Source organism: Lasioglossum baleicum, chromosome 4, assembly GCF_051020765.1.
Source record: "Lasioglossum baleicum chromosome 4, iyLasBale1, whole genome shotgun sequence".
Classification (NCBI taxonomy): Eukaryota; Metazoa; Arthropoda; class Insecta; order Hymenoptera; family Halictidae; genus Lasioglossum; species Lasioglossum baleicum.
In genome coordinates, this window is record NC_134932.1 from 16,517,252 (window position 1) to 16,543,785 (window position 26,534).

Below are 26,534 nucleotides of genomic sequence, written 5' to 3' on the forward strand. Positions count from 1 at the left end.
AACTTTTTTTGGGGGAAGCCTGACATTTTTTACCACTTAGGGCCCCCACTTGTTTTGATCCGCCCCTCCGATGGCCCGGGGCGACTTTCGACGTATTGCGAATGTGGGTACCTATTCGGCTTGACATTGGTCTTCAGTGAGCCGAGAGTTTATGGGTCCCATAAAGTTGTCCGGCAGGCCATATAATAGTCGACCGCGCAGTGTATAGCGCAACTCTAATTGTAAGTCTTGTGGCACTAATTGCGAGCGATGTCGAGCGCACAACTTCAAAAGAAGAAGGGGGAACAGAGATTTTTTTGTTACGGAAAAAACATCGACTTGTATCGAAAGAAAAATTTGTTCAACGATCATTGTTCCATTTTTGATGATTGAAACACGACTACTTTATTAGAAAGTAGCTTCCCAACGAGCAGGAAATTGGAAGCTGACAGACAAAATAATACAAATTGCATATTCATTCCAGGATGTCGTTAAGAAACTACGCGATATGAAAACCCCCTACGAAAAGCTAAAAATGATGATACTCTGCCACGATGATAGTCTACCATTAGAGCTGTACAACCAGTTCACGCACTCGTCGTTAACTCTGATCAAGATTCAACTTCCCTCCCATTAAACAAGTGTGCGTGAGATTGGTTAAAAGGTTCTCGCGCGAGGGAGATAAGTTATTCGGTGAAAGCAGTTCGAATTCTCCTTTCTTGCGCTGGGTGTACATCGGCAACTGTGACCGAAGCAACCGAGCAATTACAGTCCCGTAGATAGCAACAAGAATCGAAGGAAAGTGAATAGACACGGGGAAAGGAGTTTTTGATTCAAGATCACGATCGATTAAGAGCTCTCGCGATGTAATTAGCGGTGACAGATCATTTAATAATTGCTGCAATGAAAACGAACTTTTTCACGAACACCAGCTGGTAAGTAATACCAGCTCGTGATTTGTTGAACTGTGGATTTCATGCATTTATGAGAAATATGACTGGTGCAATATCAAACTGTAACGACATTTAACCCTCAAGGATTAACACTAAACCTACCATGACAATTATTGAAATCGTAAAGTAGTTTTCATGGGAATTTATTGAATATATTTTTTGACTCCAGTATATATTACAGTAAAAATCGCGCAAAATATAAATAAATTTAATCTTGTCATTGTAGGTATAGTGTTAAACAACTTTCGAATATTGCCATAGTTCATTTAAATTATTACAACAGAAAATAAGTTTTTATTTAACTTCTGCTTCTCTCTCTGATAATTAAAGGATTTTATACAAAATCAAAATTTTCTGTATTAATTGCAAGAAATGGGAACCAGATGTACATGTCATTTTTTATTTAGTAATTTTAATACGATGGCGATAGTATATCCTGTTTTATTGTATAGGGTTATCCAAAATAGACTATGGGAAGTTTTTTTTAAATAAAAAACATACTATTTTTAATTTTATTGGATTTTTTATTTAATTATCAGGTATTCTATGACAATTATGTGTGAAAGACGATATTTGCCAAATGACCACCACGACCACGTTTAGAGACATCAATTCGAAGAAATACTCAATTCTTGAGAACGACGTGGAATTGATGAATTGATGTTGATGGGTCATTAGCAACATTTTCACGAACAGCAGCAATGTTTTCATTCGAACGAGCTGTTTTCCGTCTAGGCTTTGGTTTATCATGAACAGATCCAGTTCCATCAAATTTTTTAATCAAATTTCGAATTGTTTGCTTTAATGGACGATTATGTATGCCGAAAAAATCACGTAATTTACGATGGGTATTTTTTAATGAACACAGATTTGCAAAATAAATTTGAATAACTTTAAAACGCTCTTCAATCGTATACAACTCCATTGTTAAAATTGTATATCATTGTAAGCTAGAAATACGAGAAAGTGACAAGAAACAAACATGGCGTTTGACAGTTATTCTCATTAAACATCCTTAGTTTTTAGTTTAAATCAAATAATATTTTATTTCAACTACATTGAATTATTTTGTTTCAACTACATTGAGGTGGTTATTGAAAGAATTAAATTGTGTTTTGTAAATGTTTCTTTTCCCGTGACTGTACAAGAACACCGGTGGACGAAGTTGGACTCCTTTGTTTCTCCTTAATGGAGGTACACGTCCCCTTTCTGCGCTCGCACGGAATCCAAGATTTCACTTGATAACTGCTCGTCGGCGCGCGCCGCTTTTTATTAACTGTCCGTGACAAAGTGAAAGTCGGTTTTTCCGGGGAAACTTTGAAAAAGTCGACGCGCAGTTTCTTTCACAGAGCCGTGGCTTGTTTTCACGCGTCTATTTTGCACGAAGGATACATTAACTGTCGCGCCGATTTCCGCGATACTTTTACAAGATGCGTTTTTCTTTTTAATGAAATCGTAGAAAAAAATGATCAGACTGTAAATGATTTACACGCACGCAGACTAATTTAAGTACTGTAGAGAAAGAGAAACCAGTTTGCAGTGTTGCTTTTATTAGTTTCTGCAGAACATAGAAACACTACTAATCATAAGTTCTATCAACATCCGTGTCCGTTTTGAGTTACCTATCTGGATCTAGAGATAAACCTTTATTTTTAAACGTATATTTTATTATGAAAATAATTCGTATAAAGTTGTGTTATACATAAAAATGGTATAATGGATAAAAGTGATTTTAAGATGGAGTAAAATCAGTTTTCAGCCGGATAAAAATGATTTTAAGATGGAGTAAAATCAATTATCACCCGGATAAAAATGACTTTAAGATGGAGTGAAATCAATTTTCACCCGGATAAAAATGATTTTAAGATGGAGTGAAATATGCAGCCATATATATAATATTTTACTCCATAGATAAGTCGTTCTTTACAGAATGGTAATTTCAAACCAACGTAATCTGTAAACTTCTAACAATAGTGTGAACAATGTACAGAGTTATAAATATTGATCTATTGAATTTGGACGATTATGAAAGCTATAAATTCGTTTTGCAATCTACTATATAATTGTATATAATTTAAAAGTTATTATAAGTGTATATAAAGTACAATTTATTATAATTGTATATAAATTTACAATTTATTATAACCATATACAAATGACCATTTATTGTAATTGTACATAATTTACAATTCGTTATACATAACTGTAACTTCTTGAACTTTATATATCCTAAATAAATTTGATTATTCGAGTAGCTTGTGTCACGAAGATGAATTTCCACCAATAAACTTTCAAACTGTGACACAGACACATATGTACTATGTACGTATGTTTTAAAATGACACATATTGTCATGATAGTGATTTTGTTCAACAATAAATCTAGATTGTAAAGCACAAAAGACCTTCGAGTTATTTTCGTTACGACGGTCATCAATAGTAACGAATGAATTAAACATTAGACATGAACTAGCCTTTGGAACTTTGCCGACAGACGCATTACTCTTCCGCGATGCATGGCATTGTTACATGCATTGTTTGCATAAATCAAATACGCATTGTTCCGTTCAAACAATTCCAGAAATAGTCGAAATAGTGGAAAACTCTATTCAAGCTTCTTATTTGTGAATAGAATATTTTTTCCAATCTATTCTTAAACCCTTGCGATTTCATTTACAGTTACGGTAATTAGAACCCGTGGTTAATTATTTAAAAAAATAAGACAAAATTGATATCATAAACAAATTCATAAACATACAAAACCACAAGTTATGTTGTCTTTCATTTTCTTTTTCTCGTAGTCTGCGATGACCATGAGCAAACAAATATTTTCAAAATTTTCAATGTTCATACATTTAAAAAACCCTTTCTGCTTGACATTATTTAAACAATTTTGTCGATATTTGCATCATCAATACGAATGCTTCAAGATTCTTGAAAATCATAAAAAATTCTGATGAATTATTAACCCCTTGCCCTACAATATCGTGTCAGACTCGTGATGAAGGTTCAGAACAGAATCTAATTAATATGTATGTTATTGATTTCCTTTAAATCGAGATAAATTTCTATTTTTAGTTATTGGAGAACATGTTGGCATACAATAGGTATAAATTTTCTCCTTTTTTGGGAAATTACAAACTGCAAAAGAAGTTCTAATCACTGAAACCGTAAAATAAATCGTAGAGCAAGGGATTAAATTATTACTCGGCTAATAAAATTAATTCTTTGGCGTTCAGCTGAAAAATTGAGAGTCTCGATGAAAAAGCGACAGGGATGCCCTGATCGGAATCATGGAGTCTGGCGATGAATTATAATGGCCAACATAATTATTAAACCACGTATAAAAGGACAGGAACACGGGGTTGTCATGCGCGGTAAAGGGAAGAGCTCGAGGACAGAGTGGAAAAATGACAGGAACGGAAAAGCAATGAATTTCACACTGACCTACAGGAAATGATGGAGAATGTGAGGAATAATTGCGACCACCGTGGCAAGATGTATCGCCGTATTACATGTAATATACGTGCTACGTTACCACGCTCGACTGGCTACGCTCAGTAGAGCAGAAATTGGTAGCCAGACATACCAGCTCTTCCTGCGGCAAACTTTTTATTTTCACCGTGTAACGCAAGCAAACTAGCATCAAGATGCGGCCAACAAACCAGAATCTATATTGTTCGAATGATAAACTAAAACATCGTTCTAATACTTTCCGCAATTTTATCCACGTGTCGGAGTGTAATCAAACTAACAGAGGTGGGCATTATTTGGCGAAACAAATATTTCAAATACTATTTAATATTTTAGATTTTATTTTGCTTAAAGAAAATAGTATTTTAAATAAGATATACAATTTCGAAAATAAAATATTTCCATTTTAACAATCTGAACCTCATAAAAAAAATTACTGCATCAAATAAAATATTTTATTTTCGAGGTTGTATACATACTTTAAAACAAATAGGATTATTTTATTATTTACTATTTAAAATATTATTTTCCCCAGCTCTGCAAACTAACGATCATTGGTCAGTGATCATGAGATGAATAATCACTTTACCCCTGGATCGGGTAGTTTGAACTAAAAATTTAATTTAGACCATTTTACGCATTTTATTTATTATACTTTGATCATAAAATCGCGTGCAAAAATTTGGACGAAAATATTATACTTTATTATACTTTATTTAGCTTTCTATTAGGTATTATACAGAAGTAATGGTAGAAAATATTTTATCACAGTGTCGTGGATGTGTATCAAATAAGTTCGACAAAAAAGTTAATGTGTAATGTGTAAAAAAACTATATTTTATTGTATTTTTGTGGTATTTAAAAAATGTTACTACAATGATAAACTGCATTTTACGTTATCCAAATATACAGTAATATACTGTTATTGCTGTATGAAAATGATGAAACAGTTCATGTAGTCTAATAAATCATTAGAACACTTTTTAATTATTCTTAATATAACTTTTTGGAGGCAGCTGAATCCTTCATCGAATCAGTGTCAAATTTTTTAATTTCAAACTGTTTAAATATTAAACATGACCATGTTTATTCTAATATTTTCTTTATAATAGTATTATCATATCATGAACGAATATAATTGAGTCTTTGATTAAAAAACACTAAATAATAAAAAAATGAGGAAGCTTTTTTAGAATTAAAAATTAATTTTATTTTATCCATGTGGAAAAATTTCTATGAATTTTTTCATGCCAGATTTTATCTTTGAGGAAATTGGTTTTAAGAATTAATTACGATCGCGTGCATTAGCATGTACAGCAAGTAGAACAAGCAGACACTGATCAGATCATAATAATGAGATAACGACTGATATTATTTATTAAAAATCATCAGTATATATATTATTGTCAATATTCCTATTATTTAGTTAAATTATTCAAAGTGTTCCGAATTGAATGAGTGAACCTCGGATTTATGAGCTAATTTCCATTTTCAGAAATAGTTTTATAAAAATCAGAATACAATCATTTTTATTTTACCGATTAAAAAACGGTGACAAAATGCTATGTCCCTAGTATTTAATAATGAATGTTCTCTAGAATGTTTATAAAAATCAGTTCATGAAAACAATTCAGTCATTTCTGCCTATTATTGTAGTTACTGGGGACGGATGGAAATGTTTTATTTTACAAATGTCGCAAAGGTGCTCGGTCTATCAATCAACTAACCAAACATTAATCTGCATCAATGCGTTAGTAATAGTTGTATACTTGCAGGGAGGTTAATTTTCTCTAACAAGTTTGTCTAACAAGTTTAGATCTTTTTATGTTTACAGAAGCTTTTCGAAAAAATTTTCTTCTCAGATACTTCAGAGACGAGATTGATAGTTTATGTGGATAGATAAACAAGCATGTTAACGTACTGAACGCATTGCCAGCAGAAACTTCCCGTGTGAATGCAAGCGGATAGCGGTTAACTGTGGCGTGATTATGGTCTTGTGTGACGTTTTCTTCGAAGTGATCAGGATGTTTTTATTTCATGAATTTCAGCTCTTCCGCTGATGAAGTTTCTTAAATAGAAAATCTCGGTTTCTCCAGAACGTAAATTCCACACTGACCGCAATACTTTTACATTAAACGGCTCTCACATTTAAGAGAATGTTTCTTTCATTATCCTAAATTAATTGGATATCACTACAGTATAACGAAATTATTACAAACATTTTGATGCAATTTATTTGTGGTGAACAGTCGAGGTACTACCTACCTCCTCTCTGATGTCAATGACCTTGATATACTATCTCGTCAAGGTCATCATTCTGAATAACTTCCAGAAGTTTCTCAAGTTTTTGTCGGTCGGCTTTAGTTTACGAGGTAATTGGGGTTATGTTGATCAGACTGATGACCTTGACAACATATTTCAAGGTCATTGAAATCTGAGGGGAGGGATATAATTCATTGTACATTGTACATTGTGAATGCTCCATAAACGCAAAAGCCATTTACAATACGATCTGTAAATTCACAAAGCGAGTTTTCAATCTATGTAATTGTAAGTGATTCCCAATGGATTTTTTAATAAGAAATGTTAGACAAATAGCTGAAAACTGTGGACATTTCTTACGTTTAGGTAGAAAACCATTCATAATACAGAAAACTATGTGACTGTGATATGTAAATGTCAGTGGAATCATTCTCATAAATTCTATTGACGGTGGAAAGCTGTCCGAAGCAACAAATCCACGGATCGAACGCTCACACCGGTTTTACAATAGCTCGCGCCACGATACTACGTGCCTATTAACAGAAACGGTAATTTAATTTATTACCATCTTCTCATCGAGCGAATCGCGATCGTCCACGCCAATATATTATTACTACTTTCTCCGAGTACCTACGTCTAACATTTATCACGTTGGAAAATAAGTATGAACGAACAAGTTATCGTGGGTTCGTGCTGCGACTACGTACGCAATGATTAATCAACGAGCACCGTAAAAATATTTCGATATTCGTGTACACCATATGACACGACTTATGTGATATCGCGTTACGCGTTAACATTTCCGATACGTTTAATTTAATAATCAGTTTTACGGACACGTTCGATCTGTTCCAATTACACTTGTCTAATTCCAAGATGGGTTTTTACTTCTATTAATCTCAGGTGATATTCAAGCAATATATTTTTCATGTAAAAGAAAATGTGCAAGAATTGTACAGGATGTCAAGAAATTATGTGCAACAACCGTTACATTGAATACAATTGAATGAATTATTGAATTGAATGATAATTTTGAAAATTTTCAAAAAATGCTAGGATATAAAATACGACAGAACTTAGTACGATTTTCATTTATTTCAGACCTAAGAAGGCTGCTAACACAGAAAATAACATTTTATTTGATCCGAGTTTCTTAAAATTCGTCTACAAAAATCCGCAGTCTACTACACCTTAGTCAAGGTCAAATTTTTTAACGATTGTATCGTGTTTACCACTCATCGAGAGGAACAAACTCCTTAAAGGAACCATGGGTAAAAAATGAACCAAATAACGCATGAACATATTATGAAACCATTGCTCATACCAAAAGTATCGGATTGTGTAATAAATTCCCGCGCGAAAAAATAAAATACAAAAAACGCGGGAATTTATTACACAACCCAATATAATTTCCACTTATTAGAATTGATAAGTATGAATATAATATTTTCAAATTTTCAAACAAATATTTTTAGGTACCAAAGTTTCAGGTGTGAAAAATTCCTGTTCAGGAAAGTATCCGTTCTCCGAGGCATTAATTTTCGTTTACGCGCGACATAATACAATAAAGAGAAAGATTTACATTGCCGTTTATTTTCGCTCCGCGAGGCAACGCGTTAATTGGATAACAGATCGCCAAGCGTTGATCGTTTTCGCGGCGATGCGATGTTCTGTCCAGTTTTATCTGTTTCACAGTTAATAATGCAATTAAGCGGGCAAGTTTTACGAGCCGTCCGTTAATTCCCACACACAGAAGTGTTATGAAAGCGACGTTGAAGCAGGTCAACGTTAACGCGAGAATGAATGCAAGCTCGTTAATCAACTGCGTTCTAAAGTTTCTATCGTGCGGATCGCGGATCACGGAAGAACGGTCACGAGGCTGGACAATCTTTCTTCCGAGATTTCTATTATACATCTGACTCCTGACGGGTGTGAAGATCATTGACAGACCGTTCCAAGACATTTTTTTACGTGTCGGAAATTTATCTTCCGAGAAGGTGAAAGCAATCATTGTGAGTTTTGCGCTCTTTCATTTTTCACATGTAAATTGTATGGGAGAAAGCATATGTTTAATAACAACTATTATTCAATCGATATTATCTCGCAAAATGTATTAGGTATACACATTAATTTGTGGCCCTCACTATCAGTAAATAGTAATTTTATTTTAAATTCAACTCTTAATAACCAGATTTTGTATTATACATATAAGTGTACATACTAATTTGTGGCCCTCACAATCAGTCAATAGTGATTTTATTTTAAATTTAACTCTTTTAATAACAAGAATTATTCAGTCGATGTCATCTATCTTGCAAAGTGTGTTAGGTGTGCGCATTAATTTGTGGTCCTCACAATCAGTCAATAGTGATTTTATTTTAAATTTAACTCTTTTAATAACAAGAATTATTCAGTCGATGTCATCTATCTTGCAAAGTGTGTTAGGTGTGCGCATTAATTTGTGGTCCTCACAATCAGTCAAAAGTGATTTTAATTTAGATTTAACTCTTTTTAACAAAAAAAAGTATACACATTTAAAAAATTGTACAAGAATCACCCCTTTCAAGGAAGAACAAAAATGTTGTACTTCCTCGAAAGGGGTGATTTCTCAGGTGATTTGAAGAAACTTTTCCCTTTGCGAAAATGTTCTCCGCGACTCTGATTTCGAGTTATTAACAAAAAACGCGGACCAATCCCAGTGCGGCTACAACGGATGGATTCTGGCTCGGCCAATGGCAACGTTACGCTCAGTGATTTTCGTCTGCTGTAGCCACGCTGTGATTAGCTCGTGTGTTTCATTGATAACTCCTTAACAAAGCCGCGGAGCACATTTTCGCAAAGGAAAAAAGTTACTTCAAATTACCTTAAGTATCTTTACACTTACGTGTTTCGCATTATTATTTAAATGTACTGTAATTTTAGCATGGGATTTAGTAGAAGTTTATGCAATATATTTCTATATTTATGGCACTATTATGTATCACTACAATGAAATACAAATTTTACATACAGTTAGCAATATTCTAAGTATAATATTCTAATGTCCAAGGCATCTGAAGTCAGATAAAACAGTTATGGCATTTTTCGCATCATATTCTTGAATATCGATATGTATTCAGGTATTCGCGCATCATATATCATCATTACCTCCATGTAAATGTTATTTTGCTTCAATTATCTAATTGCCTTTACCGTTCGTAGATGGAGTAACTACAAATCCGCACTTGTATTACTATTAATACAGTTTGGCACGCCGATGACTTTGAACTGGGAGATCACACGACCCATTTTACTTTTCATTACGTTTCTAGTCATTGATGTCTCGCTGCTTTTCTGTGTCGATCACAGGTAGCACAAGCGAGAAAATTCAAATTCTGGCATCTTCTTTCTCGCAGTCATTAAACGCATCCAAAGTATTCGTGCTCTCTGCAGTTTGAAAAAAACGTACTACCTATTTAAAACGAGAAGCAGCTGACTTAATGTGCGATTGTATGCAATTAGCTCGTAAAAAGTGATAATAATTCTAATTTTTCCTTCTCTCCTTGACAAACTTGACCCTTCCGTTTATAACTCATTTCATGGCCAAGCTCGCAAGAACTGTCGTTAATAATTACGTCGTAAGGAAAAATAGTATATTCATCGAAGATAAATATATAACAAATGAATAAATAACATTTCTGTCGAAAGAAGAATTTCAAATGTATCATCCAACGTGAATAAAATTCTGACTTCTTAGAGGACATTATTACAAACCTTACCAGTACAACAAGACTATACCAAATATCGTAATATTTCGAATAACATGTATTGTATATTTAGATTTATTTTGCGTATCCATATTTATTAAATACAATTTATAATTAAAGGGTTGACTCGTTTCGAATTGTGTATACAAATTCGAAGTCAATTTCTGACTAAAGTAATATCAAAGTGAGACAAGTTATAAAATTAAACTTGGATTAGGTCTTCTGGCACTGTACACAGCGACGTAATAAGCGGAAAATAAGACGTTCGATGTCTTGAGAAATCGCACAGTAAATAAACAAATAAATTCCTAATCACTTACACATTAAAAAGCAAGTTATAGCTGATGCTATTTTATATTGATTGAGACATCTGAATGACAATCTTGTGCGTATATGTATTTATATACAGTTAGGAGCAAAACTGATCATACACACTTCAAATCAGAATAGCTTTTTTATGAATGGACCAAACGACTTCAATTTCTCTGTAAGGCTAGAAGAATTAGTTTAGGAAATGACGTTTAAAAAATATGTTCAAAAAATACATTTGGTCGGAATTGTGAAAAACAATAGTAAAAATTGATTTTTACAATAACGAAAATTTAAAAGATGTGTTTGGTCACACACAACTCGTATAAATTTATATACGCTCCGAAAATTTCATTTAAATTGATTAATTGGTTTACGAGTTATAACCGATCAGAAGTGGTAAAGAGTCCGAAAATCTTGAAAAATTGCAATTTTTACCACTTTTGATCGTTTGTAACTCGTAAATCAACTAACAATTTCCATGAAACTTTCGGAAAGTATATAATTTATACAACTTGACCAAACACATCTTTTAAAGTTTCGTTATTGGCCCAGCTAAAAAAGTCGTAAAAATCAATTTTTACTATTGTTTTTCACAATTCCGACCAAATGCATTTTTTCAACATATTCTTTAGACGTCACTTACTAAACTAATTCTTCTAGCCTTACAGAGACATTGAATTCGTTTGGTCCATTCATAAAAAAGTTATTCTATTTAAAGTGTGTGTAATCAGTTTTGCTCCTAACTGTATATGTGCACGTAAAACAATGCTGTTACAATGTATAAAATGCAGGAGAGAAAATTTAAGTAAACATTATTTCCACTACTTTAAAATTGTTAGTGGAAAATATAGATTTATATTCAACTCGTGCCTCTTGCAAATGATGCACAAAATCTTTAATATGCACAAAGATCCGGAATCTAGTTATGAGAATTCTACTGCAATTTCAACTACACTTTTGTTGTTTGCGATGATCATCTATCCCTCGATCCTCACTCGTTATTATTACCTCTCCTTGTTACGCCAGAAGATACATTACGAAGATCTTCGATAAGATAAACTTTTCTTATTTCTGGTTATACATATACGTGAGCAAATCAGCGATCCATTGTAGGTCATCGAATACGAACTCTTTGCATTTACAGTAAACTCGAATTCACAAAGTAAAACAAAAGGAGAAATAAAGGCTAATTTCTACGTTTATTACATATTCACCTTTATCAATCTTTCCGAGGGAAAATGAGTTTCTCTTCGGAAGAGAAATTCTTTCTACGAAAGAAGTAAATCTGCGTGAACGTCAGCTGATAATTAATCGACAGCGGATTATTGCAATGAAAGTTTTCGCAAAGATTTATGAAGGCGTAGCTTTCTGCCAAAGCAAGAACTCTTAATTGGTGGAGATTAATTATCCTTTCAAAATACAAGAAAACGGGAATTTGCATTTTTAATAAACTGTAGATTTTATAAGTTATACATATATTAAATCCATTTGCATGAATCTATTATTTTATCTTTTTAATATAGTCATTGGATGAAAACACAAGTTTAGCCTACCATTTAATTTCAATTCAGAGGCCTCACCGTTTAAGAGTTACGTCGCTGAAAATTCATTCATCCTTCTTATAATCAAACAGTCTTATTTAACAATGATACAAATTCTAGCACTAACAAAAATTCCCTGCTCTGTATATACATTTATGCACCCTTCAGAAAAATATGTACTAATAAAAAATTGCAGTACATTTACAGTCATAGGGTTAATTTAACGGTAAGCAATACATTTTGCGTTTACAAACGTGCTTACACGAATGTCGATGTTTTGAACATTATTAGATCATCAAGTTTTAAGAAAATATTGTTTTTACGAATTTTTCTAATTATTATTTATTATTACAACGCAATTATTATTACTTATTATTAATTATTAATACGCGTATTATTATAAGCAAATTTAATAACATTTAACATAGCATTTTTAAAATAACATTTTATACTGCAAGGGGTCTGTAGTTAGATAAAACACTTATGCGACTTCACGTTTTATTTTCTCGAATATTAATGTGTATTCAGGTTTACGTACATTTTCAATGTCTCGCGTTTGGCAACGGTATTACCACTGTCAAATGACCGGTTGTATATTTCACAGTTATTGAAATCATAAAAATGCAGACACAGAAAATGCCGGTATAAATTTCCTTCTTCAAAAGCTTCTGGCAATCTAAATAAATTCTACGTTGTCACTGCTACAAGGCAACTCGTAGCTGTTATTGATTTAATGTCATAAGGAAAAATAAATTTCCATTTCTTTGAACTGGCTAAAAAACTGTGTAAAGTCCATAAAATCACAGAAACAGTCGATTTGCGTGTAGCCGGTATCCGGATTTAGAACTACGGTGTGCCGGATTCCGTCGACAGTGAACACAGAAGCTGATCGACAAATGTTATTCAAAGCGCTCACATCATGCAATTTTCATTTTACATCGTATTGGTTGGGTATACGCGTACAGGCGCGTGCACGCTGGCCTTCCGGACCAGCTTTTACTCGGCCAAGTATCCTGTTGATGTTGGACAATGAAAGTAGGAATAATTTTCAATGGGCTGAGATACAGTAGCTGGATTCGGAGCGATCTATTATCAACGAAAGATACATGGATTTGACAGGTAACGGAACACTGCCCGAGAAGAATACCGGGCTATCTTCCGGGATGATGTCAGACAGTGAACGATCATCGCCGCTGCGAAGAAACCTGAAGCAACACGCTGCGCTGAGCGGGAAGTTTCTTTTGAAATAGACGGCACGAGGCTGGAATCTAAATTTTAGTACTTTAGTCATTTGTCGAACGTAGAAATACCGCGGAAGTTACCATTTTCATCATAATTTTCAAATCATAAAAATTATAACGTTTAAATAGTATTTTTAAATGGACTACGCGAGGCTGGAATATAAGTTTTATAGTAATTTGTCGAACGCAGAAACGCTGAACTAGTTACCATTTAATTTATGATTTCTTTAAATGAAATTGTAATGAAATTTTTTATGCATCATAAAAAATTAGAACGTTTAGATAGTATTTTTAAATAGACTACGCCAGGTTGGAATCTAAATTGTATAGTAATTTGTCGAACGTAGAAATACCGCGAGAGTTACCATTTTATAATTATAATTTTCAAATCATAAAAATTTTCAATTATAAAGTTTAAATAGTATCTAAATTTATCGAACGCATAAACACTGCGGCAGTTACCATTTAATTTATAATTTGTTAATCATAAAAACTATAACGTTTAAATAGTATTTTTAAATAGACTACACACACGCGCGAGGCTGGGGAATCTGAATTTTACAGTAATTTGTCAAAAATTTAAATACTGCATTACTTATCATTTAAAAGGTAATTGTAGAATCGGTAAGAACTACGAGGTCCTTTTTAAATATTTATGACGAATATAGTTTATTTACTCGAATGACCAAGATGAACCAGTGAACAATATTATTATTCTTATTATTAGCTAAAAGCTAATACTTTCACTAGAGCAAACCTTTAAAAATTATTTATTTGAGTAGTTCTTTTACTAGAATTAAATTCTAAAAATTAACTAAATAATAGTTTTAGTTTCTAGAAGAAACTTTTAAAACTCAAATTTGAGTAATTCTTTTGTACTAGAATAAAATTTTCTTCAAATACTTCTCTTACTAATCCTCTGTACTAAAATGAAATTGTAAAAGTTACTTGAATAATTCTTTTTTACTAGAATAGAACCACAACAAAAACGACAAGCCCACAACATTCCAACCAATCTGAATGTATATCTCAACGACCAAAAGACCATTGCACTCGTTCTTACGTTCTCAAAAAAGTAGACCTTTTGTTTGATTGTTTTACGCCGCTTCGTTTTACGACGTTCCTCAAAAAAGTAGACCTATACCACAAAATTTAATTATATCCACACTCGTGTATTATTGCGCTAACAAAACATTGTACTTATAATTGTATACCAAAAGTGGTCGCCAATGATCTCGATGTTAATGCGACCTTTATAAAAATAAACAATATATAAAAAAAAATTATTCGAGTAATTCTTTCACCAGAATAAAATTCTGCTCATTTCTGTGATCGGCAAGTTAAGGTTTTATTCGAACGATCGCTTGGATGCACGTTTTTGCAGGATAACGATTGACCCCGGGTGAACAAGTGAAACAAGGATTTACGGGTGGAGGGTTTAACACATACGGAAACGTACGTACAGGCGTCATCCGGCAGATCCTCCCTGATAATCTCCTGGTACGCGCAACAGGTATCCGGTGGATCTTTGCTGCGCTCCGGTTTTGCGATCATCGCGAGCTACAATCAGCTCGCTCCTCGCGAGTCGATTAACTGTTCTCTAATTTCCGGCGTTAATCTGCCTCGTTGATTTTCCACTTATTAAGTCGACCAATTAAACCGTTTCGAGCCGATCGACATCCGAACGTATATTTCAAAGTATCCGACTCCAATTACGAAAGAGCCACGAAAAAGTTCTGCTTTATAATCACATGAATTTCTTTCACTGAAAGTGTCCCAAAAAAGACAGCTTTCTAAAATCTCACTCGGTGATCGGAGTAAACAAATATTTAATTTTGCGTTCATGATTTTTAAATACTAAAGAATTACTAAGCTTTCTTTCTACTATACTTTCTATAAAACAATTACTATGATTTTGAATGACTATACTATATCAAAAAGAAGTTTCGAAATCTTTTTTAAAATAATAATCTTAAGACAAATTACTGCATTATACTACTTAGAGCGATTCATTATTTCACAATTGAAATTGCTACTGCTATTTACATATTTATTATATCTTTAAATAATGTGAAATAATCACCGGTAATTGCAAATGCAAGGTACATACGATGTCATTTTAACAATAAATCCATCGAGCACTGAAAGTGACTGGCATGTTTTATAAAAATGACGAAATAAATTCATTTAAATTTCACGAAATTTTTATTCATTATTATGTGCTTCAGTAAAAAAAATTAATTGCATCATTTCCCTTTGAAAGATCTTTATTGACTGGTTTGAGGATAAAAACATATGAAATCGATCGTTCAAGCTGTGGCAGGTTTAGTATTAAATGCAGCCAATGTTATGCGAAAGAAATTTCCTTAAAGTTTTTGTTAAAGTATTTTCTATTCAGTATCTGTCACGGAACACCGCCCACGAGATATTTTGTAAAAGCAGACTTGTCCTTCACACGAATCAATTCAGTCCTAATGAATGTAAGTATAGTAGGCGTTTGGAATAAAATTAACACGTTCATTGTCCGAGTATAAGCTCGAACTAGCATAAGAACAATGACTTTCTGGAGAGCACCAGGGAACAATCCTATTTCAATCTTTTCGCTATAAACGTACCTATTCACACAGTTTTAAAAAATTACTGACGGGAACAGTGACTAAATTATCAATGGAGATGTAGAAGGTGTTGCAAATCAAATGATACGATATAAATATGGAAAAATTATTCTATATGTATACAAAAAATTAGTGAAAAGATGGATACAATTTTATATTTGAGGCCTGGATTGCAAAAGTATTTTCATATTTAACTTCTTCAAACATGATACTTCAAACGAAAACAATGTGTTCTCTATTTCAATTCGTTCTTACTCACAGGATCTATAGACAAATCCGTTAACTACACCAATATCCAAAAGCTTTCGGACACTTTTGTTGATATTACTTTTCAAACATTACGCTATCAGCGAAAAAGACAAGTGGGATTTATTAGTGTTGATAACATTTCTACAGCGAAAATTAAGTGTACGCGGAAGCGATGTGACTGATCTAGTTTTAGTCGACTTTATCTTCCGTCAGTTCTTTCGCCGAATAGCAATGTATTTCACACGTGTATTCGCGATTCGGTTAGATATTTATACACTTGTATAAACGACAAAAACATTATTACAGCATTTGGCGGCAAGAATTTTACGCATTACGCTCAGTTAATCTCTAATAGCATTTCGAATAGTGTAAATTTTCAATAAAATTTTATCAAATTTAAAAATGATTGAATTATCGTAGCATTAATATACTATATTTAAATTTCAAGATGTCCGACAACATGATTAACAAACTGCAACTCTTTCCTATGCATTTATGTGCATAATTTTTAAATACATTAAGGCGCGCATATTTTCATACATTAGTAGCACCTGAATTCTGATTATTGAAAGAAATTTTTCCATTAATCTTATTCTTATAAAATGATTTATCAAAGTAAACATTTCCATAAAGATGCATATAGTCTAGTAATTATGTTTTCAATTGATAAAATGACGTATGCACCAATCTAAACGACTCGTTTCCAAAAATCAGTAACATACTCCGATCACCTTAACAGTGGGTTTCAAGTTTAGGGCGTCACTGTGCTATATTGAAACCGTGTTACAAGAGGACTGAATGTAGCAAGCAAAAATGACAAATCAGTTGACAAAAGGGGAGATCAGGGTTGACAACTTTGACGGATTTTTTGTAAAAATTTTGTTTAAAAACACACCTGTCGCGCTAGAGTTCTCTCTTGAAAAGGAAAGGAAGGAATTAAAACCACTTGGCAACGCGGACCGACTGTTTCGAAACGTCAAAGAGCGCGTGGCTGCGAGAGCCGAGCGGAAGGTGAACCACCGACGTTCCTCGCGAGAGGTAAACGAGCTACTGAGCACGCGGCGATCATCTCGGTCTCGGACAATCCTCCCGCGATCCCGACGACGGGGACGAGAACGGCCGAGCACCGGTTCGTGCGGCTCCGTCGGCTGTTGCTTCTTATAAGGTGAGACTCGGCGACGTACCGGTGCGGACCACGTCCACCCACACGCAGCTCGAACAACGTTCGGATAACCGATCGCGATCGATGCATCCAACGAATCGAAAACGCTGTTCGTGTTCATCCTCCACGGCCCGATAATCTGTTGGCTTCGAGCAAGACGATCAAAATAATAGGTCGTAACATGAAATCATTCGGTTGTCTTCAATCTCTTCTTTTCATTTATTAACATCATAGTTTAACCCTTTGCACTCGGAAACATTTGAACTCGAAAATTAAACATTCCTTCCGACCTAGATTATTACATGACTAGCTTTTGCCCGCGGCTTCGCTCGCACAGAAAACCGTTTAATGTCCTCGGAAATTTATATTGTTTCTCCATAAAACCTTTTAACCCTCCATTCACCCTTATAGAGTTTTAATTTTATGTCGTGTCGCCATCTTAGATTTAAAAACCCCTTTTCTCCCCCTTAGGGGTTCAATTTTTTAAAATGCCGAAATAGGTATTTAATTAATTATATCAAAGAGCATTAAGACCAAGTTTCAAGCAAATCCGACCACAAATAAAATATTCCTCATACAAACGTTGCAACCCCTTTCCATCCCCTCAGGGGTTGAATTTCCAAATATCCTTTCTTATTCCTTGTATAGATTACAAAGGAAACCTCTGTGCAAAATTTCAGCTTTCTAGGTGCAAGGGTTTAGCCTGGGCGTTGATGAGTCAGTCAGGACTTTCTTTTTTGTAGATTTTTTCGGTTTATGGATACGAAATTGACGTATTGGGTTGGCAAGAAAGTAATTTCAGTATTTTAAGATGAAACAGAGAGCCCTATTTTTTAATGAAGCAATGAACTTTAATGAATAAGATATTTTCCCTTTTGTTCGATGATCTTTTGCAAAAAGAATAAATAAGAAAATATTTTATTGATTAGAGTTCACCGCTTGAATAAAGAAATTCGATTTCATTTTACCTTAAAATAAATACCTCGTACAATACTTAAATGTACAGTAGTTGATTAGATGCCAACATATTGGATAACGTTAATATTTTGAATAATGGTACAGCAATTGTTAGTGCTGCCTCTAATTGTAAGAGAGAATAATTTATACCCAAAATTTGTTGAATACTTCATCTTCACAATCTATTGGGTTGGCAAGAATGTAATTTCGGTATTTTAAGGTGAAATAAAACCCAATCTTGGAAATATTTTGAAGCTTTATGAGCGCGGAATTATGAAGCTACCAAAAAGATGGCAAAAGATCATCGAACATAATGGAAAATATTCTATTTACTAAAGTTAATTGCTTGAATAGCAAAATTGGCTTTTATTTCACCTTAAAATACGGAAATTACTTTCTTGCCAACCCAATAAATAATTGTAAATTTAAAATATTAAAGCTTTTCGCGCGTTTCGAGTTCAACGTGAGACCAGCTGAAACGAAATATGATATCGTTAGTCTCGACAAAGGGAGGGAGCACGAATTGAGGGGAAGTTTCCCTCTCTCTGCCTGTACCGGATTATTCACGTGACATTGGGCCGTGGAGGCAGCGTGGGGAATAACGTCGTAGAAGGGGAAGTAGAGTAGGGACACTAGTCTTTATCTGGCAACTCTGCATCGAACTTACCCAGCACTAAAATTGATAGGTGTTGCCTTAAAAAAGTTAAAACGTAAAATTTTGTTAGGTTCCTCATGATTCGAATGTAGAAAATGTTTGGGATATTTATTCTGACGTTCTCTGTGAATGAATTGTTATCATTTCAATAATTGTGGAATAAGGACGGTAAATTTACTATTAAAATGCTATAAGAAAAGAAAAAACAAGAGTAGATGCTGACAAAGTTAGTTCACTGAATATCATGTAATAAAAATGGATTTTTAAGTTTGATAAACAAATTAGAAATGTATATGATTAACGTGGCAGTAGAAGCATTAACGTTACACAACCATTACAGATATTTAAATGGTATATTATCCAGCTCTTTTGCAATTTTGAAACGTCATAATAATTAACAACATACTGCCAAGTATTATCATTCCTCGTTAGATATTTATAAACTTGAATTATAAAGTAAAACAAGAAACCATTTCGTGGTTCAGGTACATGTCAATTGATTTTGCTTCAAAATACAGCAAAGGCGAGAAGTGATGTCATCTTCTTCTTATTTGCGTCATTATTTGGCATTATTATATTTCAAATTATTATCATATTGCATTATTGTATTATGATTATTCTTTTATCCATGGTCAGTATGTTCATCAGCTATTACGTAAAACATAACGCTGAAATAATGTTCAGCCTCATGTGATCTCAATCCATTTCATGCGGATTGCAATTATACAAAAAATACAGCGTTTAGGATAACATTATTTAGCGTGCTTATGTGTCGCTTAACGTCTACTTGCTATAGTAATTAGAGAAATAAATTCGGTGTGCATAGCTAACAACTTTGGAAAATTATCATGCTACATACAGACAAACGTTGCAAAGAAGCCATTAAAGTTGATTTGAAACGAAGTACTAGCATTCGAGCGTTCTGCTTTGACTATTATCAAACAGTTAATGCAACTATTAAAATCAAAATGAACGAGATCGATTCAATAATGATTTTATTATTACTATTTACAAATATCAAGTAAAATATTAATGAAAGAAAATAGTCGATTTATTATGGAATTCTTCCTTAATTTAATGGAACCTTCAATAAAAATTAATTGATTCAAACAATAACGTTTAAAAAGATAACTATCAAAATTATAAATAGATACGCTGAAATGCTACGAGGATCGGTAAAGTAATAATAACATCGAAACTAAATAACACTTACTATAGGTAGTAAAAAAAAAATGAGAAACAAGAGAATAATTAGTACGAAGCCACAACAAAGCAGTATTTATTATATAATAATTACAATGAACGTGTACAAATGTCAACTAAAAATGAAAATACTCTAAAGGTCCGTTACAATCGTAACCGTATCGTAGCAACAAAGCAAATATAACAAGAAGGGTGTTAATTAAAATATAAACGTCTATACAAATCATATAAACGTCTGGCGATAAAAAAAATTGTAATATTAATGTAGTATAAATCTTAATACAACAGAGGATATACATACATTTTCACTTCACTCACGCGAATTTTCTGAGTTGTTGCATTTCCTCCGAAGAAAATCATAAATCTGCTTAACACTGTTCAAACCTTTATAGCTTATAACTTTAAATCACTTCGGAATCAATTTGACAAGTCACATAATGTCAAATTGCACGAATAACCGTTCAACATTTAGTCAAGGACATAAAGTTCCAGTCAAGTGAACATTTATATGCAAAAAAATTCATTACACAGCATGCAGATGATCAGTTCACGATTCAGGCAAATTTAAACATGCACTTGCGTGTATATTTATTATGCGCAAGCTATTAAGGACTCAAACTCCTCGGGGTCCTGGACGTGTGCATTCATATTTGACAATCTCAGTACAGAACTGTTGCGCTTATAAAAATGTAAATATTAAATAGATAGCTGTGGTTTGTTAAAACTTATACCACATAAAAAAAAATCGAAAAGAAATATGAATTATATCATTCCAAACATGTAGAAGTCTTAAGAATATTTATCATGTATAATTGCAGATATAGATGCACGTGATATGCTAATACCCGACGTATCAGTCTTTAAAAGGTAATATAGAAAAATATGTACAATTTCATTATTGTTGATTTTGAAGTAGGCCTATATACTAACCGAACAAGGTTTTATAGTAATTACCATCCCTAAGCATATTAAGGAACGTATGTTGTTTGGATGTACAAATTAATCAACCTGTTAACCGGGTAACTACGATTAATTATAAGAATATAAAAAATAGGGGCAATCAAGTTGCAACCGTTCACCAAATTTGTCAATCATTATACATATACTTAAGTGAAATAATTTCTAAATGATTTTGCATACCTACAACCAGTAACAAATCCGTATTGCTACGGATTTACGAAAATCGATAGTTCTAAAATTACAAATATTTAAGAACTAATTGTAATTTATACAATACGATTAATATTATTTTATAATTACTACACGACATAAAATGAACATATAGTTACAATTAGTAAGAAACGTAAAGATTAATCGAAGAGTGTCAATACAAATGACGAGAGTATTCGTCAACCCGGTTAACAAGTTAACATGCAAACAACAGAGCCTGTATGAAGTCTGTTCAATGTAAAATATAATCTCAGATTTGGAAGACGGCATTTTACGTAGAATGTAATGTCAGAATTCATGAGATGGATTTTGGTCAAAGTGAAATAAGGTGCGTATTAGTGGAGAATTTTCAGAATCCCTTCACTCTCTGTTCCGAGATACAGTCGTTTTATTTAAACTATTGAGGAATGTCAGACGAGCGTGTTGGATTCAAATCATATTTTACACTACGAGCTTTCCTTTCATAGGAGTGCTCAAAGACGGAGTCGAAGAGTTTGGCTTTCGAAAGTTAAGAAAGAAGCAGGAAAACGAGTCCGCTCAGTGCAGTGACCAAAACAGCGGTCATGTACGACAGCGATATAGATAGTGATCGACGGTCATTTTGATTCTTGTACTTACCACGAATTTGTTTCCCGTATTTTTCGCTTCGGAATGAATTGCACACCGACTCCATTAGCGCGTGAAGACACCTCAGATTTTCTCTGCACGCGTACTCAACTTCCGTCTAAAACACAATGGGACAAGTCAGTTTCGTGCTATTTCAAAATTATTATACGGATATTTACATTGGATGGATTGAAAAGTTTTTGCCCGTTCTTAACCCTTTCAGTACCGATCAACGATATATATTTAACATTATTATTTATATAATTAACATGATATATAATATTAACATTATTAGGCTATCTAATAATAATAGAATCCTCTAATGATATTAGAATCTTATTCTAATATACTATTGTACAAGCTGATCTGTAACTGGACATACAACCGAAAAGGGGATGATTCTAGTCCACCCCTTTTCGGATATATATATACACACATATATATACATATATACATATATACATATATATATATACCACCGGTTACCTTGTATATTATTATTAAACTGTAGATTTTATGCATTTATAACAAACATGAGCAGATCAAATCATGAGAAAAGCAAAATAGTAAAAACTGAATAATACTGTGCTATTAGTTTTGACTCGGTAAAATTACGAGAAGAAATAAATGTCTATGTAGCTCCTGTATATTACAATTAATGTTGAAAATTTGTAGTTTACAAAAAAAATTCGTGTCTAATTATTATATTAAAGTCTTAGAACTTAATTCTAATATTATTTATGGATTTCTCTCTTCAATATTATAAACTTAATCGAGCTGAAGTTTGATATATTGCGGTCAACACTAAAAGGGTTAAGCCTGTTTGAAGAACGGTTTAGTTTATTGAGGTTAATCTTATTAATCTTTTTATTGGACAACTTCCTGCCATCTCCAATTCTACTCATTCCCTTATTTACATTATTGATCAAAATATTTTAATGAAGCCTTTAAATATAACTTAGAATTATATATATTCAAATATGTAATGTAATAACTAGACTGCGGATTTTTATGCGCCACTAATACCGTTTACATTAATTGTAAGATACAGAGAAGCTACTTACATAAACATTTACTTATTTCCCTAACCATTTTAACGAGTCGAAGATAATATAATATCTTTTAAATTTAATAAATGCATGAAATTCAGTCTTGTAATAACATATACCCAAAACAATGTAATTTTTCATATGTTATAAAATTCTTAAATATGTAACCTTTTATATTATGCTATGTAAATGTATAAATACCACAACCATATTCCTCACCCAGAAACATGCAAAAGCAGAATTTTGTTATGAAACATACCTGAGCGAAAGCAACACGTAAATATCCATGTGTCAAGCTAGAGACGTCTAAACACCAACTGGTGTGTTTATCTCTGCTATTTGGAGACGGTGTCACGGTGACACACGTGGCGAAAACACAATAAAAGCAGAAGCAGTGGTAAACATGCAAGCGAAGGTTGTTACAGACAGTCTGTCCGAAGCGTACTTATACCGATAAAAGTAAATACTTCACGATCGTTGGCGCAGTTATAATTTGAACTGGATAGTGATCATTACAGTCCCATCAACGCAATACATGTATTCTCTCTTATTTTATAATGGTAATACTACAATTTTCATCAATGGACTTACAGTTTCAAATATATGCAGGTAAGTTGTCGCAAACGATAAGATAATATTCATTAATTTATAATAAATTTCATCCATAAATGAACGACAGAAAATCCTGCAATAAGAGTGTACACGGGAATTGAATTTTTTTGGATAGTATTAGAACAATGTGTTTTGATATCAGCACTTTTATTTATATTGTACACCATCATGCCAGCCAGTCTGGATAAATATTCTTTAAAAATTCATACATCAATCTTATCTACTCTGTACACAAATACGAGCAGTTTCATAAAATCAGCACGTTACATACGCAGTTTACTTACAGAAATGGTTTCCAAGTCAAACAACGGTCGTCATTTAAAAGCAAAAGAAATAAAAACTGAAGAACCATGGTAGCAGTTAAGGAAGGAGAACACAGGACTAGATTATTATAACGGATACACACGGCCATTCGAAGCAATATAGACGTTTCAGCATCAAGGCGTACTCAAATTGCTGATTTCGTAGTTTACGATAAAAGCGAAAAGCAGTCAAAGCAAGCTACACAGACCTCGGAAGCTGCGTACGATTGGCGATTCTCGACTAAAAAATAGGTGTTTCATGCCATCGCGCAAACGTACGTAGCTTCTGTGAATAAAACAGCTTATAGGCTGTCGAATTATTGTCAAGGCGCTACGAAGTAGGCCGTACAGCTTCCTTATCCAGTAGTACAGAAACGGAAACATCGTTGGCAATATACGTACGCAATCCTCGGGTATTGTTCCGCTCGATCTTATGTACAGATTTTCGGCGAGCGCTAATTGGGATTGCGATTTTTCCACCACATTCCGTACATCCTCCACATCGCTCTCGCTGTCTTCGGAGCTATCAATGGTTTCCTGTAACATATCCAATACATATCTTTTATTACTTCGCTCTATTTTAGATTTGTTTGACGTGGCATAATGCTAAATGATAGTGACGTATAAAAACAAATTCATGTATTAAAGACCTTCAAAGATGAAACCTAGAAGGGAATTGTTATTCTGTGAACCTTTTTATTCTACTGTGTATATTATATATGTACTATCATAAAAACAAGTGAATAAAATATAGACGATTGAACTGTTAATTTTGTTGAACTTATTTTGTACACCTCAAAAGCGATATTCTTTATAAGATGACTTCATAATAGCAAGCGTGACTTGTTACATTTCCATAAATGTATAAGTTCTATTTGAAATAGTCTCTATACATCATTGAATTATTTTTAAGTGTATGAAACATTTAATGAAGACATTTCATTCAGTTTTCCACAACCTTTGTCAGGGCAGGAATTTCTATGTTTCAAGTTGTACATAAACTAAGGCTTTAGAAGAGTAGCTAAATTTAAATGAAGTGAAACACTCGATTGTGAGATGATCATTACATTATGTTGAAGTAACGATGTTTTCGTGGACTTGTACTCAGTTTCAGTGGTGCTCAGCGCGTATGTGATCAGAAACGAGCTATTTGAGAGTTGTTTATCATTTTTATCTACCATGTATTAAAATCAAGATAAAGAATTTATCTTCTGCAAACAAAGTGGTTTCACCGTTATATGATACGCCCATGAATCATCGTTTATACCGGGATATTATGCCTCATAAAACAAATTTGACAACTGTGTTAAAGTTCAGAGAAATATAAATAGTTTTGTATCTTTTAATTACTGTCAGAGCTTACTGATGCTGTTACAAATGACTCTTAAAAAGGAAATGTTAGTTGAATCCTATATCCCGGTTGGAAAAGTATTTTAGATAGTTTTTCAATATATTTAGAAAGGAAAATAGCAAACGCACAACATAATATTGTTGAATTCACAGCTACGTGTGATTTATGTGCATCGTCAAATCATGCCAAATGTATTCGACTACAAAGGAACATCTACTGTGACGGCAATGCCCGTAATTACATCGTTTACTCTCGTTAAGAGATGATCAACGTAGAGACGCATTCGCCTCACAGAACTCTTCATAAGAGACGGAGAAATTCAACTAGCAAATACACCCCATCAAAGAAGTTGTGTATCTAAATCACTACAGTTATCATTTTATTTAAAAAACGTTAATATCATTCAATTAATACTTTCACCAAGACTAGAACAAAACTAAGAGGAAACCAAATTACTTGTATGAAACGTGTTAATGAAATATAGTTAAATAGGTCATGCAACAAGGTAATAACTCGGTATCAGGTTACAAGGTAACAATGAATTTATTATCAATATTAAACCGCTCTCTTGTTCACACATTTGGTTCAAAGCATTATTTGCTGCAGAGAAATTACAGTCTGTCCGCAGCAATGTACAAACGACATTTTAATCAACATTTTTATTTTTATATAAGTGGAACACTATAACACAAAAAAAATGACTACAACTAAGTTGATTCGTATACGACTTCGACATGCATAGTATCAAGACGACAGCAATTGATCTTACAGATACAATTATGCACCAGAACATAAAAGGAACTGAACATAACTCTGTCCAGTGGCAGCCATAATTATTAACAGAATAGAATACCGTTACAACACTACTTCTACTCAGGTGTGACAACAATACCGATGTCGAACAAAGATACACTGAAATTGATTGTGCAACACGATGTAAGATTAATAGCATGTACCAAATAAAGATAAACTGTGTGCGAATGTATCCATCTGTATTATTTACAAAATAAGCGAATAATTATGCGTGAATGTACCTATAAAATGTGTTATCTACGAAATAGGAGAGGAAGTGTGATCGTGTGCAGATCTATCTATC

General features: G+C 33.2%; 1 protein-coding gene across 5 annotated transcripts in view; it reads right to left on the reverse strand.

The window, feature by feature from the left end:
* LOC143207934 (klarsicht protein) overlaps positions 1-26,534 on the reverse strand; it is a 229,439-nt gene that overhangs the window by 53,136 nt on the left and 149,769 nt on the right. For all 5 annotated transcript variants that reach the window (XM_076421862.1, XM_076421860.1, XM_076421859.1 and 2 more), the window contains 2 exons: positions 24,490-24,624; positions 22,137-22,242 (listed from right to left, as the gene is read on the reverse strand). In XM_076421862.1, coding sequence (XP_076277977.1) covers positions 22,137-22,242; positions 24,490-24,624 — 241 coding nt within the window. The remainder of the gene's footprint in view (positions 1-22,136; positions 22,243-24,489; positions 24,625-26,534) is intronic.